This window comes from Bufo gargarizans, chromosome 2, assembly GCF_014858855.1.
Source record: "Bufo gargarizans isolate SCDJY-AF-19 chromosome 2, ASM1485885v1, whole genome shotgun sequence".
Taxonomy (NCBI): domain Eukaryota; kingdom Metazoa; phylum Chordata; class Amphibia; order Anura; family Bufonidae; genus Bufo; species Bufo gargarizans.
The window spans coordinates 320,720,408-320,741,073 of NC_058081.1; the positions used below are offsets into that span (position 1 = coordinate 320,720,408).

General features: G+C 43.1%; 1 protein-coding gene across 2 annotated transcripts in view; it reads left to right on the forward strand.

Annotated features, from left to right (window-relative positions):
* Window positions 1-717: 717 nt before the first annotated feature.
* PLEKHG7 (pleckstrin homology and RhoGEF domain containing G7) overlaps window positions 718-20,666 on the forward strand; it is an 82,481-nt gene continuing 62,532 nt past the window's right edge. For both annotated transcript variants that reach the window (XM_044277216.1, XM_044277217.1), the window contains exons 1-3: window positions 718-843; window positions 19,752-20,210; window positions 20,301-20,477. In XM_044277216.1, coding sequence (XP_044133151.1) covers window positions 19,776-20,210; window positions 20,301-20,477 — 612 coding nt within the window. In that variant the 5' untranslated portion in view covers window positions 718-843; window positions 19,752-19,775. The remainder of the gene's footprint in view (window positions 844-19,751; window positions 20,211-20,300; window positions 20,478-20,666) is intronic.

The window sequence follows — 20,666 nt, forward strand, 5'->3', positions numbered from 1 at the left end:
ATAGATATGATAGATAGATAGATAGATAGATAGATAAATAGGAGATATATAGATAGATATGAGATAGATAGATAGATAAATAGGAGATAGATAAATAGGAGATAGATAGATATGATAGATAGATAGATAGATAGACATGAGAGAGAAAGATAGATAGATAGATAGATAGATAGATATGAGATAGATAGATAAGAAGATAGATAGATAGATAGATAGACATGAGAGAGAAAGATAGATAGATAGATAGATAGATAGATAGATATGAGATAGATAGATAAGAAGATAGATAGATAGATAGATAAGATAGATAGAACCGGGGTGAGCGCCATATGATATCATTTCTCTCTTCTGGCTGCTCCTTCCCTCTTTCATATTGAGCAGTGTGAAATACCTAGTGTATGGAGATTTGCATTGCACTGATCATGTTACTTCTTTGTTGGAAATCACCGGAGTAGAAGAAAGAAATGCTCCTTCTGTCATGGAATAAGCAGCTGACCTCTCCAGGCTGAGGGTGGGGATGGACAAGAGCAGAGCCCTGCAGTAGATAGGACCAGTTCTGTCAGTCAGTATACCGGATGAACCTGTTCCCTGCCTATATGGACGTATATACCAGTGATAGAGGGAAATCTAGCAGGGACTGAATGAAGAAGTAAGCGGGACAATCAGGTGAATGGGCTCAGCCTGGAATCACTGAGCAACAAGCAGAGAGACATTGTCCTGTCACAGGAGGGAGTGCCCAGTAACAGGAGGGTGTCCCTGCTGCTCACTCTGTGACTGACACACTGGGATTTACTATGGAGAAGTGAAGTGCGAGCAGCAACCTGTGGTGAAACCCTTCAAATCGTAAGTGCCATGGCTCAAAGGCTATCCTAGCGTCTATTCTCACTGAGGGGTCATCTATAAAACTGGAGCAGACAGTATTTTACAGTAAGAAATAATGACAGAATTACAGGACGTCGCCTGTTTTCTCTTTTGCTAATGTGATGCAGATACAATATAAGAAAGGCTCTGGTAATGTATTAAATGTACAGCTGCAGCAAACTTTAACTTGACTTTCAGTGGCTGGTAGATAACATTCCCTACACCAAAAACATTATGGGGAAAGCCTCTCTGGCTGGCATGTTAACGTGACATTTCATTCTGCAACATCTCAGTCACTAAGTACAAAGGTGTAATCTGCTGTGACAGGGACATTTTAAGGGAGTATTCGCACATGCCTACCATACCGTATTTAATGGCTTGGTATGTTAGGGTACGGTCACATAGCCAAATTTTTTGTTGCAGTTTTGGAAGCCAATATAAGAAGTGGATAATATAAGTATAATGGACACGTACGACTTCTCCCCACTCCTGATTTTGGCTTCCAAAACTGCATCAGGACACCTGATCATGTGGCCGTACCCTAAGGGCTCATGCACACGAACGTGTGGCCGTACCCTAAGGGCTCATGCACACGAACGTGTGTCCGTACCCTAGGGGCTCATGCACACGAACGTGTGGCCGTACCCTAGGGGCTCATGCACACGGACGTGTGGCTGTACCCTAAGAGCTCATGCACAGGAGTGTGTGGCGTACCCTAAGAGCTCATGCACACAAACGCGTGGCCGTACCCTAAGGGCTCATGCACACCGTGTCGGCCGTACCCTAAAGGGCTCATGCACACCGTGTGGCCGTACCCTAAGGGCTCATGCACACCAACGTGCGGCCGTACCCTAAGGGCTCATGCACACGAACGTGTGGCCGTACCCTAGGGGCTCATGCACACGAACGTGTGGCCGTACCCTAGGGGCTCATGCACACGGACGTGTGGCTGTACCCTAAGAGCTCATGCACAGGAGCGTGTGGCGTACCCTAAGAGCTCATGCACACAAACGCGTGGCCGTACCCTAAGGGCTCATGCACACCGTGTCGGCCGTACCCTAAAGGGCTCATGCACACCGTGTGGCCGTACCCTAAGGGCTCATGCACACCAACGTGCGGCCGTACCCTAAGGGCTCATGCACAGGAACGTGTGGCCGTACCCTAAGGGGTCATGCACACGAACGTGTGGCCATACCCGAAGAGCTCATGCACACGAACAAGTGGCCGTACCCTAGGGGCTCATGCACACGAACGTGTGCCCGTACCCTAGGGGCTCATGCACAAGAACGTGTGGCCGTACCCTAAGAGCTCATGCACACAAACGTGTGGCCGTACCCTAAGGGCTCCTGCACACAAACGTGTGGCCGTACCCTTACACCTGTGATTTCATTACAGTGTCCTATAAAGCTATGTGTAGCATTCAGCCAAAACTCACCTATTCCTGTTCTATGTTAGTTAGTTAGTTAGGGCTCCATGGACTGTCCTAATCGTCACGTAAATGGCAATGAATGGGTGCGTGAATCGTGTCCTTTTTAACTATTACATTTCGCAGCAACATCATGGAAAGAGTTAAGTTATCATCACACTTGGAAGACCTTTCTCAAAATGAATTAGGATATTAGGAGATGCCCATGATCCACTATTATTGCTGCACACCGGCACTCGCTATATAAGTGCCATGTTAATACAATCAGGGTGTATTGGAGTTATGTGGAGAGTGGCTAGAATACATGACCCACTGATTTGTGTGGATGCCATCTAGTACTACATGAGTAAATGCCCGCAGCTTCCCTCAGCACCTAAGGCAGTCAGCTGTCATCACCAGAGGATGCTGCAGGCAGTCAGTCATGTAGTATTTACTACACTAGACCCTATCAAATGAACTACGTAATGCTAGGTTTACTTTGCCGCGGCGGTGGAGCGGAACGGGGGGTGTCCCTTGCAGTAGAGGCACTTTTTCTATCTGCACTCTGGTTTATCTACTGTGTATGGGGGTGTCCTGACTGTCATCCAAAGGGCTCATGCACACAGCCGTTGGTTGGCCATTCCGTGCATTGGGGACCGCATTTGCAATTTGCGGTCCCCAATGCATGGGCAACATCCGTGTGGATTCCTCAGATGAATCCAGACCTATTCAACTTGAATGGGTCCATGATCCGTCCGCACTGCAAAAAAAGTAGCGCATCCGTAGTGCTTCCGTGCCTCCGTTCCGCACCAGACCTTCCGGATTGTGGACCCATTCACGTGAATCGTTCCACATCCGTGATGCGGTGCAAAAACAACCGGACCCCGTATATTGCATACCCGCAGTTTGCGGGCCGCAATACAGGCCCAGCCGGCACACGGTCGTGTGCATGAGTCCAAAAGCAGATGTTTGTAGGAAAGAGGACTGCGTATGTTGTATTTCAACATGCCCGATCTTTTGTTCTCATGGGCTATAAGCTACTAGAGGTTATTCGCCCCTTTTAATAGAGAACACATGAACCCCCAGCTGACAGGAATATCTGTCATTCAGGTGGCCACTTCAAGTGTAGGTCACCAATCTCTGATGCCCATATCAGACTAAGACTATATAAGGACAGAGACCGATAGACATCCATTCTTTCAGAAAAGTTGGAAAGTTCACCAGTAAGACACCTTTGCCAATTTTGGGCACGCTTACAATGGCAGCATTAGCTGGGGCTCCAGTCTAATGTGGCGCAGCTTAGTGCTCTGAATAGATCTGCTACTGGATCAGAAATGAAGTTCTCTGCACGAGCCTTTAATGTTTACCGTCATCTTATATCAGAGGCACATCAAACAGCCATGAGGTATGTGAGAGGCACGTCATTAGTTATATGGCTAGTAAACAAGTATGTCTACAATACACTCTCCCGCTCGTAAAGAAAGAACATTAAGCTGGGTGTGATGTTTGGGTGGCAACCAATTAAGTCATTTTTTATGGTTGCTAAATGAGGTGTATTATACGCTGTGAACCTGCATCTTGGAGAAGCCTTAGGCCCCTTTCACACAAGCGAGTTTTCCGCGCGGGTTCAATGCGTGACGTGAACGCATAGCGCCCGCACTGAATCCTGACCCATTCATTTCAATGGGTCTGTGTACATGAGTGTTTTTGTTTTTTACCAATCAGTTCTGTGTTGCGTGAAAAACGCAGCATGTTCTATATTATGCGTTTTTCGGGCAGCCCTGGCCCCATAGAAGTGAATAGGGCTTCAGTTAAAAACGCATTGCATCCGCAAGCAATGCGTTATTCACTGATGGTTGCTAGGAGATGTTGTTTGTAAACCTTCAGTTTTTTATCACGGGCGTGAAAAACGCATCAAAATGCATTGCACCCACACAGAAAAAACTAAAGAACTTAACGCAATCGCAGACTAAACTGACTGAACTTGCTTGCAAAATGTTGCGAGTTTCACCAAACGCATCCGGACCTAATCTGTATCGTTCGTGTGAAAGAGGCCTTAGGCCCCTTTCACACGGGTGAGTTTTCCGTGCGGGTGCAATGCGTGAGTTGAACGCATTGCACCCGCACTGAATCCGGACCCATTCATTTCTATGGGGCTGTTCACATGAGCAGTGATTTTCACGCATCACTTATGCGTTGCGTGAAAATCGCAGCATGTTCTATATTCAGCGTTTTTCACGTAACGCAGGCCCCATAGAAGTGAATGGGGTTGCGTGAAAATCGCAAGCATCCGCAAGCAAGTGCCGATGCGGTGCGATTTTCACGCATGGTTTCTAGGTGACAGTCTGTTCACTGTATTATTTTCCCTTATAACATGGTTATAAGGGAAAATAATAGCATTCTGACTACAGAATGCATAGTATAATAGTGCTGGAGGGGTTAAAAAAATAAAAAAAATGAACTCACCTTCTCCTCTTGATCGCGTAGTTCCCGGTCTCTTCTTTACTTCTTTAATGATGAGCTGTGGGCTAAAGGACACCCACAGCTCATCATTAAGTAAAGAAGAGACCGGGAACTACGCGATCAAGAGGAGAAGGTGAGTTAATTTTTTTTATTTTTTTTAACCCCTCCAGCACTATTATACTATGCATTCTGTATTCAGAATGCTATTATTTTTCCCTTATAACCATGTTATAAGGGAAAATAATACAATCTTCAGAACATCAATCCCAAGCCCGAACTTCTGTGAAGAAGTTCGGGTTTGGGTTCCAAACATGCGCGATTTTTCTCACGCGAGTGCAAAACGCATTACAATGTTTTGCGCTCACACAGAAAAATTGCGCGTGTTCTCACAACGCACCCGCCTCTTATCCGGGCCAAAAATATGACGCCCGTGTGAAAGAGGCCTTAAAGCCAGCAGAACATTCTTTTCTGTGAGAAAACTTTTCATTGCTGTAGGCACTATGTAATATAATGGCCTCTTGTTGAGGCATAATGGAAGTCGCCGGCTGCTATCTTTTCTCATCTCTTGTTGTTATTGTAGGTGATTCTAAGTTTAACAGTAAAAAAAATATAAATAATCTTAAAGGATTCATACAATATCTATTGTTAACCCTTTCATGACCTTTCATGAAAAAAGGCCTGAATGTCCAGGCAACTTTTTTGTGATTTTGTGCACGTGGTGGTTTAGTGATCCTATCTTTTTAATTTTAGCGATTTTGTTTTTACTTGATTTTTTTTTTCCTTTTTTAGATTTAATTTAGAGGAAAGCCCTTAATTATTATTAAAAAGTATTTTTTTTAATCATAGCTTTTTAATTTTTAAATATTAAAACTGACATAAATATGTAATTATTTCAATGGGCTCCCTATTTTGTGATGAATCGTTTCATATATAACATGTATAGGTTTGAGCGAACGAGGTAAATATAGTGACTGGTTTCTGTTAGCAACTGCATTTAAAAATAATAAAAAAGTTTATTTGTATTATTTTTTTTTACTTATATTTTAATCTATTTTTGGCACATAATATGTCCCCCAGGTGATCATCTGGAGGACACTGATTTATTTATTTTTTTAACTTTTCCCCCCACAGTTTCCACTGTAACTAGGGCATCCACAGGAGCCCCAGTTACAGGGGAAAACAGCCCCCTGTGGGCGCCTTACACACAGGCAGAGCTGATCTGGGTCTCCTTAGCCCCTGCAGCTCTGCTTCTGCCCCAGACACCCCCAGCGGTCACATGACCACTGGGACTAACAGAGGAAGCTGCTCTGCCTCTTCCTGCTCAGGCTCCATTCACACGTCCGCAAAATGGGTCCGCATCCTTTCCGCAATTTTGCGGAAAGGGTGCGGACCCATTCATTCTCTATGGGGACGGAATGTGCTGTCCGCATCCACATTTGCGGATCCGCACTTCCGCATCCGTGCTTCCGTTTCCGCAAAAAAATAGAACATGTCCTATTCTTGTCCGCAATTGCGGACAAGAACAGGCATATTCTATTATGTCGGTAATGTGCTGTCCGCAAAATGCGGAACGCACATTGCCGCTTTCCGTGTTTTGCGGATCCGTGTCTCCGTGTATCCGCAAAACACATTGCGGACGTGTGAATGGAGCCTCACCCTCCTGCTCTCGTGCAGTGCTGTCCTCCAGGCACAGGAGAAGGCAGAAGTTATAATAAACTGCTCCTGTCTTCTCCTCAGGGTCCCCACTGTGTCTCACAGCTGGGACCCGACCTGCTCCTGCTAGATTAAAGCGCTGTCTGAACGTTTATATATGTATATACGGGATATGTGCAGATAGGACATATATATCCAGTGGGGAGTTGGGAAGGGGTTAATATCCGGTGCTCCTAAGCACTAGTGGGGCTATTTATCAAACTGGTGTAAAGTAGAACTGGCTTAGTTGCCCATAGCAACCAATGAGAATCCACCTTTCATTTTCCAAAGGAGCTGTCAAAAATGAAAGGTGGCATCTGATTGGTTGCTATGGGCAACTAAGCCAGTTCTACTTTACACCAGTTTGATAAATGACCCCATAAGGGTTTATGACAGAGCCGAGAAATCTAAGGGGTCAGATTTTCATTTTCAGTATGTGTGTACAGTACAGTACAGTAGACCAAAAGCTAGGCAGTAACTCCTAGTATCATAAGTTATTATGAGGCTGTGAGTTTGGTGCAGAGGAGCAGCAGTGTTTGGTCTGGGAAATGCGGCCATCACACGGTGTATGTCTCCTCAACTGAAAACACTTGTTGGAAATTAGCTTCATGATCATTATGAATAGGGATATGCACACAATTACTCTACGTACCTGTATGTAATGAATTTAATTTGGTCAGTCAATACATATATTCGCTATATATAAAATGTTACTGCATACCGATCATTAACATGCTATAATGAGTTAAAATTGAATCCTGAATCAATTAGGCCGAATTAATCAGGTGATTTGATTTGGGTCCAAACAAATTCGACCTGAATTGAGAGTTCTCCAGTTGACCCAAAAAGTTGTGGCTGACACCCTTGGGTTTGGCTAGGACTGTATGTAACTACTTTCAAACTCTGCAATGCCAAGCCAGCATTAGTAATGTCAGAGTATATAGCTATGGGTAAATGCGTGGCTGCTGGTGGTGACAAACAGCCTATTAAAGGAAACTAACTGCACGGTAGGATTTTCTTTATGTTTTTATGTGGCAAATACCTGCCGTGAGTGTATAACCTGGTGTCATGTGAGCCTTCTTCCTCATCTTTCCTGTCTTTTGATCTAAAAAAAGGCCAAAGCCATTTTAAGAAATACACCCAAATCAAAACGCCTAAAAAAATGCAGATTCGGATTTGACCTGAACTTTTGGATCATTTTGAATTTGATTGGTTTAGAATTGTATTGCTCATCTCTAGTCATAAAGCCTTATGTTAATGATTAATACTTTTATAGTCTATTTGGTGACATGAGACATGAAATCTGTGCACTTTATAAATGTCCATCTTTCATTTAGGATATTCAGAGAGTTAAGATGTATGTGGATGCTGCTCACTAAAGCATATTTTACCCCAGATATTATAGGGTGAAAGTGTTACGAGAGATGTGGTGGGGTAACACTGTGGTTTTGGGACACTAGTTTTACTTCTTTTATGTGCATTTTAACTTCCAAGCCTAGAACCCAAGACAATGTCTATGGAAGACTGCACAATCTACGTCTAATCATGGTGCAACTCGTGCCTCTCGTAGACAACATCATATTATTTCTCCACCCAACCTCAGTGATGTAGACAGCCATAATAGGGCGCCCATAAACTGCTCTGTATATTCCTCCATATATGCCTCCAAGTTTACATCAAAATTGAAGTTCATACAGTTCTGTTGTATGAAGGCACAGGGCATTCCAGGTGCTACCTCATGTACAGGACCCAGCCAGATGCATGAGACCTAAAGTGCAAAAAATCTGTCTTGAATTTTGAGGAATCAAAATGTACTTAAACCCCAAATATTATTTTCTCTGTGTAATTGATAAGTCAGAAAAACTGAAAAAGCCTGACTAACCTAAAGAAAACCCTTAAAGTTTAATATTGATGGCCTATCCCTAGGATAGGTCATTAGTATCTGATTGGAGGTGGCCCAAATCCTGTTCCGCTGTTAGAAGAGGCTGCGGTGCTCAACATAGCGCTGTAGACTCTTCCTAGGCTAGTGACATCACGTTCATTGGTCATGTGGCCTAGGCACAGTCCAGTCCCATTTAAGTCATAGACACTATCCAATGGCCGACACTATGTTTGTCAAGCTTTGATGAGTCTATGGTCATCACTGGAGTGCCACAGCCACCTCAAACAAACAAATAATTGGCAAGAGACACCACCAATCTGATATTGATGACGTATCCTGAAGATACACCATCAATATCAGAATCTGAGTAAACCACTTAACCAACTGGATGTTTTTGTACACATTATGCAACTAAAGTATTGTAATCACTAAATAAATGGAGGACCATCCCTACTGGTACACTAGAGATTTTTCAGATACACAGTGTGTTCCTTTTCATATTTACCTCCCTTTTTGGGCTAATGGGCTTATTGTGACCAGTGTGATACAAAAAGACATGATGGTGCAGGACAGTGGCGTACATAGAGACACAAGGGCCCCCCCCCACACACAGGACATAAGGGTTTCTGTCTAGACTTTTTCAATGACCCTTGGGCCATTTTCCACTGCCTCATTTTTTCACCTCTAGTAGAAGAGCCACCTGGCCAAGTTTTCACCTCTAGTAGAAGAGGAGATAATCCCAACTAGGACTGGGCCCCCTATTGCCCTGGGCCCCATAGCAGTCGCATGGTCTGCCGCTATGGTAGTTATACCCCTGGGGCTGGAAGGCATGTTAGGAATAGATATGCTATCTATCTCACCAGACAGCATGACACAAATATATGGCTCAGGGGGAAATACACACATGAAAGGCAAACAGACACCAGAGGGACATAATGCAGGAGACAGGTGGACAGAGGTTAAAATACTGACAATGAAGGTAAACAGACACTAAATGACTCAGTAGTCCATTAACCAGGAGACTGACATGAAAAGACATTATTCTTATTCTAGGTAACTAAATATGCAACAATTTCTAAGGCTACTTTCACACTGGCATTTTGGTTTCCGTTTGTAAGATCCGTTCAGGGCTCTCACAAGCGGTCCAAAACGGATCAGTTTTGCCCTAGTGCATTCTGAATGGAAAAGGATCCGCTCAGAATCAGTTTGTCTCCGAACAGTCTCCATTCCGCTCTGGAGACGGACACCAAAACGCTGGACGCCTGATGAAGCGGAGCCAAACCTGGCTGTCCTGGCACACAATGTAAGTCAATGGGGACGGATCCGTTTTCTCTGACACAATCTGGCACAATAGAAAATTGATCCGTCTCCCATTGACTTTCAATGGAGTTCATGACGGTTCCGCCTTGGCTATGTTACAGATAATACAAACGGATCCGTTCATGACGGATGCATGCGGTTGTATTATTGTAACGGATCCGTTTTTGCAGATCCATGATGGATCCGCCCAAAATGCGAGTGTGAAAGTAGCCTAAAATGGGTTGTGCAAGATAATTAAAAATCTTGGACAAGTCCCCAAATTTTCTAAAGTTAAAAAAGGATGCTATACTGTTCTCTCCGGTCCTCCTGCCACTGCAGCAATGCCGTTCAGGTATACAGCGGTCTACTGAGGAAAATGATTGACTGCAGCAGTCATGTGCGGCTAGGGCCAGCGTTAGGGGGGGGGGCAAACTGGACAATTGCCCAGGGCCCCATCCCAGAAAGGGCCCCCTGCTCACTCCACAGTCACCACCACACAACTGTGCCATTCAGCTGCTGGCCCAGCCTCCAGATACGGAAGAGAACTGAAGGGCCGCAGCTGAGCAGGGTGCAATGATAGGTAGCAAGTGGAGCGGTGGCAGAGCGCAGAGTACGGCAACAGCTTGCTCAAGTTCTCTGCTCAGCCTCAGCGTCCTCTCAGAGGAGCCAGTAGAGGCGGAGCAGAGGCACAGCAGGACAGGATCACCTCAGCCTAGCCATATCTGGCTGGGACTGCACTCCTGGACACACTCACAGCATCACCTACCTGACCAGGCTGGCAGCATCAGGTCAGGAGAAGTTGAGAAACAGAAGTGAACAAAGGAGAAGTCAAGTGCTGAGCCGCAGTGCAGGAGGAATGAAGGGGTAAGAATGTGCACTGAAGCAAGTCTGTGGGGCAGGTGTTTTAAAATAAATCAATATATACAATACAATGGTCTAGCTGCCCTAAGAAGAACATATATAGTCAGGTCCATAAATATTGGGACATCAACACAATTCTAACATTTTTGGCTCTTTACACCACCACAATGGATTTGAAATGAAACGAACAAGATGTGCTTTACCTGCAGACTGTCAGCTTTATTTTGAGGGTATTTACATCAGGTGAACGGTGTAGGAATTACAGCAGTTTGCATATATGCCTCCCACTTGTATATATATAGTTGCCCTTAACCCCATATGTACCGCAGTTAGGCTGGCCATTCAGGCCACCCTGAAAAGATGGACTGTAAACTCCACCCCCGGCTCCATTAAGCCATGCCCCTGATCCAGTTAGGCCACGCCCCTCCCACTCCACAGGGGACGGGGTAAAATTAACCTCAGGTCAGCTGCAGGGTTGGGAGGGAGGGTGACTTTCTCCCTGCAGCTCATGTTTGGACAGCTCAGTGCTGCTGTCTGAGTGTAAGGGTGGGTTCACATCTGCGTTCTGGATTCCATTATGGCTTTCCGTTATAACATGGTTATAACGGAAAATAACGGAATCCATAAGGCGGAAGGATGGATCTGTTATACTGGACTAGACTTGTATTATGATGGATTGCAAAACGGAAGCCTTCAAAAGGCATTACGTCTTAATAGAAGTCTATGGGAATCATAATGGATCCGTCTGGTTCCTGTTATGCAAGACGGAAAACAAAGTCATGTCGACAGGACTTTTTTCTCCGTTCTGCATAACGGAAACGGGACGGATCCGTTATGATTCCAATAGACTTCTATTAAGACAGAATGCCTTTTAAAGGCTTCCATTTTGCATTCCATCATAATACAAGTCTATAGGCAGTATAACGGATCCATCCTTCCGTCTTACGGATTCCATTATTTTTCCGTTATAACCATGTTATGACGGAAAGCCATAATGGAATCCAGAACGCAGATGTGAACCCACCCTAAGCTGTTCAAAAGGACATCCCTGTGTCCGTCAAGGCCCAGCGCCGGACGGAGGACAGGGAGTCTAAAAACCAGACTGCCTGGCCTAAAACCGGACCTCTGGCCACCCTAACGGCAGTTGTCAGTTCTTTGAAAATGGCCCCCGCTCAGGAGCAGAGCCAGCGTCATAACCACCGAGCGCCTGCTGTTTTATACAACAAACACCTGGCGGCAGAGTCTGTTCACTGACCGTTAACCCCTTAGATACTGTGGTCAATTGTGACCACAGCATCTAAGCAGCCAAATTCTAGGAGCGCTGTGGTCCGGTGACCGAATGGCTCTCCACGATGGGATTGGTTGCTATGGCAACCTCAACCTTCTTTCTGGCAGGGCTCCATAGGAACATGGGGGGTCATTTACTAAGCAGAAATATGCCTATAGTAGGTGTATTCCTGACACTGATTGCAGCGCAAAGGTCCTTTGCACCGCAATCTGTGACTTTTCTCCGCTCACGCCAGGTCTAAAATAGTGGGGAAGCTGTCTTGTATTTAGAAGCAGCGGTGGATTGGCCGAAATTATGTAGAGGCCAGCGTCTCTACATAACTCTAGAAGATCCACCTCCAGATATAGGAGATATTACCGTCGGCGTCTAAAACGCCAGCATTAATAAATGACCCCCATAGTTAATCTCCCATAGGCTATAATGGTAATTATTGCAGTCTATGGGAGAAGCTATCAGACAAATCGCATGATCAAAACCACTAAGGGGGCAAAATAAATGTAAAAAAAAAGTTTTTTTAAATATAATAAACAAGAATACAATAAAAAATAAAGCTCATTAGTATCACACGCCCCATAATGCCTGAACTATTAATATATAAAATAATTTATCCTGTACCATGAATGGCATAATGAAAAATGGGCGATTTGCTGTTATTTGGTCAATTTACCTCCCTAAAAAATAGACTAAAAAGTGATCAAAAAGGCATACACACTCTCAAATGGTATACAAAAAAAACCTGCACAAAAAAGGAGCCCTAAGGCCCCTTTCCAACAAACGATACGGATTGTGTCCCGATCTGTTCAGGAAAAAGCTGATGATTTTGCTCACAAGTACAGTCAGTTTTGGCCTCATGCACCGACCGTTCCGTTTTTTGCGGTCCGCTAACCGCGGATCCGCAAAACACGGATGGCGTCTGTGTGCGTTCCGCAATTTGCGGAACGGCACGGACAGCCTTTAATATAACTGCCTATTTTTGACAAGAATAGGACAGGTTATATTTTTTTTTTTGCGGGGCCTCGGAACGGAGCAATGGATGCGGACAGCACACGGAGTGCTGTCTGCATCTTTTGCGGCCCCATTGAAGTGAATGGGTCTGCACCCGAGCCGCCAAAACTGCCAAAACAATGGCCGTGTGCATGAGGCCTTTGTATGCAATTGCATTCAGTGGTTCCGTTTTTTTTCACATGGGTGCAATCAGTTGTGATGAGTTTTTCAGGAGCGTGAAAAAAAAAAACCTGAAGAATAACAATCTACATCTCCTGGCAACCATCATATATTTTTCTGAATCGACTGAATGTGATGGATAGTGCAATACTTCAGAATTTGTGGCCCCACTTGTACTTTTGCCCAGGGCCACATTTTGTCTAAAACCATCCCTGTGTGCAATGACTGGCTGCATTGGTTACACGAGGTATACAGCATATCACCACTGCAGTCATGTAAACAGTTCCGCAGAGACCAGAGCTGTAGGTGCTAGAAACAGCAGGGGAGTAACTGGCGGGTATAGCTTCCTTTTTTATTACATTGTCCGCAGTTTTGACCAGGCTAAACTGTTGACTGCACTAGCTAGGGATGGGGCGAGCAGGACAGACATACGATTAGTGAAACTTGTATTATCATGAGTAGTCTGAGTGGTACTTCACTGTGAAGTGCTCTCTGCAGTCACCCGCGTCACAACATTGCCAGCTGACAGCCAGGAAAGCACTGCAGCTGTCACTCAAAGCAGAAGGGAAGGAGCTGTGAAGAAGCTCAATGCAGAGAGCACTGCACAGTGAAGCTCTGCCTGCTGTGCACTTAAGGAGCAGAATTTGGCAGAATAAAACTTCCTATTCACACAACTTCTGATAATAAAAACTATGTTTATTCTGCGCTTCTCAGCATCTACCTAGTGCAGTTCAGCATGGTCGAAACTGCCGACAGATTCCCGTTAAAGAACTTGGACAAACCTTTAAAGCAGCTATCAGACTGCATACCCTGATATGATAATGGACAGATGAGTATTTTTATGGTATAGTACAGACCTATTCTACCGGTGGTCATACAGAGTTGATGTTTGAACAACTGTTGAACGAAAGATTGCCTAGTGAGCAAACAATCATTATGTCAATGAAGCCATACACATTTTATTCCATATTGGCCTTTATGGTGCTTCAAACCATAAGTGTGTTAGGGTACTTTCACACTAGCGTTATCCTTTTCCGGTATTGAAATCTGGTAAAGGGTCTCAATACCGGAAAAAAACGCATCAGTTTTGTCCTAATGCATTTTGACTGGAAAACAATCCGTTCAGTATACATCAGGATGTCCAAAATTCCGAAACAATACCGCATTTGCGGGAGCCAGCATTAATTTCCATAGAGGTGTATTAATGCCGGATCCGGTACCAAGTGTTCCCGAAAATGTTGCATCGCCAGATCCGGTTTTCCAGTCTGCGCATGCATCGGGCTTTTGTTCTTTGAAAAAATTTACTGGATCCGTTATTCCAGATTATACCGGATGAGACGGATCCGGTATATCACCGGATCCGTCTAACAGATCCAAAAAAATAAGCAATCCGTTTGTATACGGATTCTAATAACGCTAGTGTGAAAGTACCCTTATATAGCCGACTGAGTAAATCATATTATCTGTCTTATTATTTCTAATCTTATAAAGCTGAAGTCTAAAACATGTGAGTCTGTTTTAAATTAAAGTATGACGTCTCTAGACATAATACCTAGCGTTCTCCTTTAATTACTGTATGTCCTGACATGGGATGCCACATGATTTTATTAGGCTGTATTAAATAGTCTTTAGATTCCATTCTAGAAAAATTGTACACATATCCAATTTTTTCTGGATTATTTTGGATGAAATCTGCCGTTTTAATCAACTTTAGGCTAATGTATATGACCACTTATATCTTCTTCTGGAGAGGCGACTCTCTCTGATTGTCAGACAATCGCCTCTATAGTAAAACAAAAGCTCATGTTCTATGAAAAACTTGTTAAACTAACAAAAATGTCTGCATCCATTGTGTACAAGTAAGGCCTCCTGCACACGACCGTTTTTTTCCCCCAGTTTACTGGCCGTTTTATGCGTTCCGTATACAGTCCGTATATGGAACCATCCATTTCAATGGTTCCGCAAGAAAAACTGAATGTACTCTGTATGCATTCCGTTTCCGTATTTCAGTTTTTCCGTTCCGTTTAAAGATAGAACATGTCCTATTATTGCCCGCAAATCACGTTCCGTGGCTCCATTCCAGTCAATGGGTCCGCAAAAAAAGGTACACATACGGAAATGCATCCGTATGTCTTCCGTTTTTTGCGGAACCATCTATTGAATATGTTATGCCCAGCCCAATTTTATCGATGTAATTACTGTATACTGTATATGCCATCTGGAAAAACGGAACAGAAAAACGGAACTGAAACGGAAACACAACGGAAACAAAAAACGGAACAACGGATCCGTAAAAAACGGACCGCAAAACACTGAAAAAACCATACGGTCGTGTGCAGCAGGCCTAATGGGTAGGGTTTTAATATATTTTTTTTGTTTTACCATAAATTTTATTTGCCTATCTACAGAAAATGTATGCACAGGGCAGCAGCCTATATAGTTTATATATGCATGTCCATGCAGTAAGTCTGTGGATGCTCAATATCTAAGTATTTAGCTGCATCCCTTGACTCACATTAAGGGCATAGATACGTAAACACATACAGTTCATAGCCAAAGGGGGAAGATCTCAGTTTGGGTGCCACATTAAAACAGAAAGAGTGTTATATATCTCAATGAGTAAATCGAATTCAGCTGAAGACAAACATGTGAGCCTGTTTAAATATGACGTCTAGACATAATTCATCTTATTACAAATAAAGCCCTCCTTTGATTACTGTATGTCGGCTGACGTGGGATGCCACATGATTTTATTAGACTATATTAAATAGTCTCTTTAGACTCCATTATATAATTGGCAAGCCCAGTCTGAACACAGAAAAAAAAGCCCAGTCTGAACACAGAAAAATTGAATTATTCTAAAAAAAAAATAAAAAAATTGTTGTTTGTTACCATATAGCGTATGCCAACACTTTTTGTAAAAAAATTAAGTATACAGGGAAGTATATGTTTTCTATGTTTATTAATGCAGAGAAAACAGGCATGCTGACACATACCAAATGAACAGGCGTTTGCTAATCGGAGGCAGTATTACACTGCCAGATCATCGGTAATGAGTGTTCATATGACCGCTAGTTAGTGATGGTCTTAGTCATTTTCTGCCAGTGTAATAGGTCCTTAATACTTTAATTATTAAAGTGTAATAATAAAAATAGTTTTTTTATGACAAAGATGAGATAAGAGTAGTTGACTTGAGAAAATATGGAGTTTTTCAGATGACAATTTACCTTTAGCAATTGGTTTCCAAGGTAAGGCTCCATTTACAAGTCCGCAAAATGGGTCCGCATCCGTTCCGCAATATTGCAGAACAGGTGCGGACCCATTCATTTTCAATGGGGCCGGAATGTGCTGTCCGCATCCGTATTTGCGGATCCGCACTTCCGTTCCGCAAAAAAATAGAACATGTCCTATTCTTCTATGAGAGTGCCGGCGATGTGTGGTACGCAAAATGGGGAACGCACATTGCCGGTGTCCGTGTTTTGCGGATCCACAACTTGCAAAACACATACAGACGTGTGAATCGACCCTAAGAAAATTTGTTTTATAAGCCTTTTTTTTTTTTCATTTCAAAAGGAATCTTTCACATTGAACATGCAGTCCGATCTGCGCGTGATAGGGCAGGAGGAGCTGAGCAAAATTATACATAGTTTTGGGAAAATTCATGTAAAGCTTGAATTTTATTCAGATTTCTGCTTGAACTTAGGAGTCCAGCAAGTGGTCCTAATCAGTGAAGGACAGTAACTGAGTAGCACCACCCACTGCACTCCTAAGCCTAAAATATACAGAGGTTTAAATGAATGAACTACAAGATATACGGAATCTTTTTCCAAAAACTATATACCGTATATCAATCTGCCAGCTCCATAACTTGCTGCTGGAAGATCAGACACCGTGTTCAACATGACAGGTTCTTTTTTTAAGCAAATGATATAAAAATGTTTCTTCCCATTTAGCATCCTTGACTCTAATAAACAATCCGTATTTTCTACTAATCCAATTTGCCCCAGAAATTGTGGTGTAGTGTCCTACAGTTTTTGCATTAGCTATGTCAAACATTGTCTAAAAGTGTCCATACTAGTGATGAGCAAATCAGTTTGTCGCCACACTAAGGACAAACCCGATTCGTTCATCATATTATCTGTAGTGTGACCAAGGGACTGTCTATTAAAATATATTTTTGACGATAAGACCAGAATAAAATTGCCGCCAGTCTCGCGAGACCATCTTAATCTGGCACATACGCTGTTACTGTGAGCGGCGGCACATGAGCGAATATACTTCATTACGAATCTGAACAAGGGATTTGTGGCGCGTGCCACAATCATAAAGAATCTGGGTTCAGATTCGTAATTAAGTATATCCATGCATGTGCCGCTACTCATCGGCACTGGCTACTTCAGGGCTGGACAACCTGCGGCTCTCCAGCTGTTGTCAAACTACAAATCCCACCATGCCCTGCTATAGGCTGATAGCTGTAGGCAGTCTGGGCATGCTGGGAATTGTAGTTTTGCAATAGCTGGAGAGCCACAGGTTGGCCATCCCTGGGCTACTTGATCAGGGACTGGCAGCCATCTTATTCTGGCCTCATCTCAAAGAATACATTTTAACATCACTATACAGACAGTTCCTCAGCCACAGTACAATTAATATGACGAATTGGGTTTGTCCATAGTGGGATAGACCGATTCCCTCATCACTTAGTCCATACACATTAGACAGAAGTAGGTGGACGGTTAAACAGCAATTGAACACATGATCATCTGCTGAAGGATTGTTTCACAGACACGGCCATACACATTTAAGTTTATATTGGGCATTACAGTTGATCATACTGGCCATCGCGTTCAATGAAATCAGACGATGGATGAACAGTCTTTCTGGAAACATTCTTTCCAGAAAGATCTTTCTGCCGTGACCAATCTTTCTTTAGGGTTAATGCACACGATAGTATGGCTTTTTCAGTGTTTTGCGGGCCGTTTTTAAATGATCCGTTGTTCCGTTTTTTGTTTCCGTTGTGTTTCCGTTTCTGTTCCGTTTTCCCGTCCCGTTTTTACGTATGGCATATACAGTATACTAGAATTACATAGAAAAAATTGGGCTGCGCATAAAATTTTTAATAGATGGTTCCGCAAAAACGGAACGGATACGGAAGACATACGGATGCATTTCCGTATGTGTTCCGTTTTTTTTTTGTGGACCCATTGACTTGAATGGAGACAAGCACCGTGATTTGCGGACAATAATAAGACATGTTCTATCTTTTCACGGTACGGAAATACGGAAACGGAATGCACACGGAGACACTTCAGTTTTTTTTGCTGAACCATTGATATTAATGGTTCCATATAAGGACCATATACGGAACGCAAAAAACGGCCCGTATACTGAACCCAAAATACTGTCGTGTGCATGAGCCCTTAGGCTGGAGATCTTTCATCCGGCTATAAGATGAAATCATGGATGAATTTTCTTTCTGACAATAGCGGTCTGTCATCAGTTGGCTAAAAATAACGACCGCTTCTTGCTCTATAAAAAGGTCGTTTCGGTTGAAATCTTCTGTTTTCATCAACTTTGGACTAATGTGTATGGCCACCTGAAGATTGATGTCTGAAGTCCAAAGTATTATCTTGCAGATATAGCTAGACTGCTGTGTAATGCACCTCCAGATACGTCACTTCTGGGAACTCATGTGAGATGTTAAAATGACTGCAAGCTAAAGGCCAGGTGAGACAATTTCTCAGGAAAGATTACAAAGACCTGCTTGTTATACAATACTACAGTAATCAGTAGTAATACATACAATAGTCAGTAAGACATACAGTTAAGGCTACTTTCATACCAGCAATTTTGCTGGACCCGTCATGGATCAGAACAAAACTCTTTGACTCTGATTATACAACCGCCTGCATCCGTTACGAACGGATCCGGTTGTATTATCTTTAACATAGCCAAGAAGGATCCGTCATGAACCTTAAAGGTCAATGGGGGACGGATCCGTTTTCCTTTGTGTGAGATAAAACGGATCCGTCCCCGTTGACTTGCATTGGATCAGTTTTGCTCCGCACCACATCGCGGACAGAAAAACGCTGCTTGCAGCGTTATTCTGTTAGAGATAGGGACTCAACGAAAAGGAACGGAATGCATTCTGGTGCATTTCGTTTCGTTCAGTTCAGTTTTGTCCCCATTGACAATTGGGGTCCATTCACATGTCCGTATGTGTTTTGAGGACCGCACATCGCCGGCACTCTCATAGAAAATAACTTTTCTTGTCCGCAATTGCGGACAAAAATAGGACATGTTCTATTTTTTTGCCGAATGAAGGTGCGTATCTGAAGGTGTGGATCCGCAAATGCGGATGCGGACAAAACATTCCAGCCCCATTGAAAATGAATGAATCCACACCTGTTCCACAAAATTGCGGAACGGATGCGGACCCATTTTGCGGACGTGTGAATGGACCCCTAATAGGAAACAAAACGGAAGCGTTTTCCCCCACTATTGACATCCTATGACGGATCTCAATAGCGGAAATGGAAAGCGCAGATGTGAAAGTAGCCTTATAAAAATATCCGAACACAGCTCCTCTTATATATTGGTCTAATGTAATTACAGGTATGTTCTTTCTCATTTTGACAAAAAACGATTTGAAATCTAAAGAATATGCTTCATTTTGCTAACCAAAATAATCCAGTATTTTAGGTTTTGTGATTACTGTAATGTATATGATATTTGTGTCAGTGAGAAATTCTAGTGTTTGCACCATTTTGGTGATATATTCAATTAAAAAGAGTGTGTTATCACATCAAGTTCATCTGTAATAATTTCCTCTCCTTTAGGAATATGATGGGAATGTAAGAAAAATGCTGGCACCAGTTCGCATTTGTTTCCAAGACATGGATGAAGAAGAGATTTTGATTGCAGAATACACAAATGAAGATAATGAAGTTGAAGTTTTTGACGTCAACTTATCTTCTCCTTCTGATTCAGATACAAAGAGTGAGGAACTAAGTCAAAATACTCTAAATGAGGAACCCCACGCAAAAGATGAGCAACTCATCACGGACACTGCATTAGAAAAAAGGCCCAAAAAGGCAAATATTCCTCCACTTATTTTAATGGAGATAGGAGATGGGAGCTACACTACACCATTCCAATTCGATAGACAGGCACTTGGCAGGATATCCACCTCTCCGACACTGCGGAGGCTGAGGAAAAGTACTGTGGGAAACTTCACGCCATTACAGGATGTTTTTGATGTCTCCAAGTTCCCAGTTCACAAGGAGGAATGTATCGGGGTAAGTTATTCAGAATATCCTTGTGAATATACAGAGCATCTCTATCACAGTCATGCCGATAAGGTTACAATGGTCGTGTCATCTCCTCAGGACAATGAATCTTGTGTGTCTCAAAACTTAGAAGACCATGTGAAGACCTATGATCATTTAGACCCTGCTCTCCACACTAATTATACCGATGATGAAAAGTCTCCTGAACACAAATGCAATGGAGCAACCACAGCCGAAACAAAAGGAGGTCCTGAAATAACCAACTATTGTGCCCAGGTACAACATATCTCACTCTATTTTAGCTAAATTCATCTGAATGCAGCATCCAAAATCCAAGAGTTTCTCAAAAGTAAAGATAAATTATCAAATACAGCAGTGGGATTAATGGCCGTTATTGGTTATTGGTTTATTGGATCAAAACATATATGAATTCCGATTTTAGACTGGTTTGGTGGCATATTTACT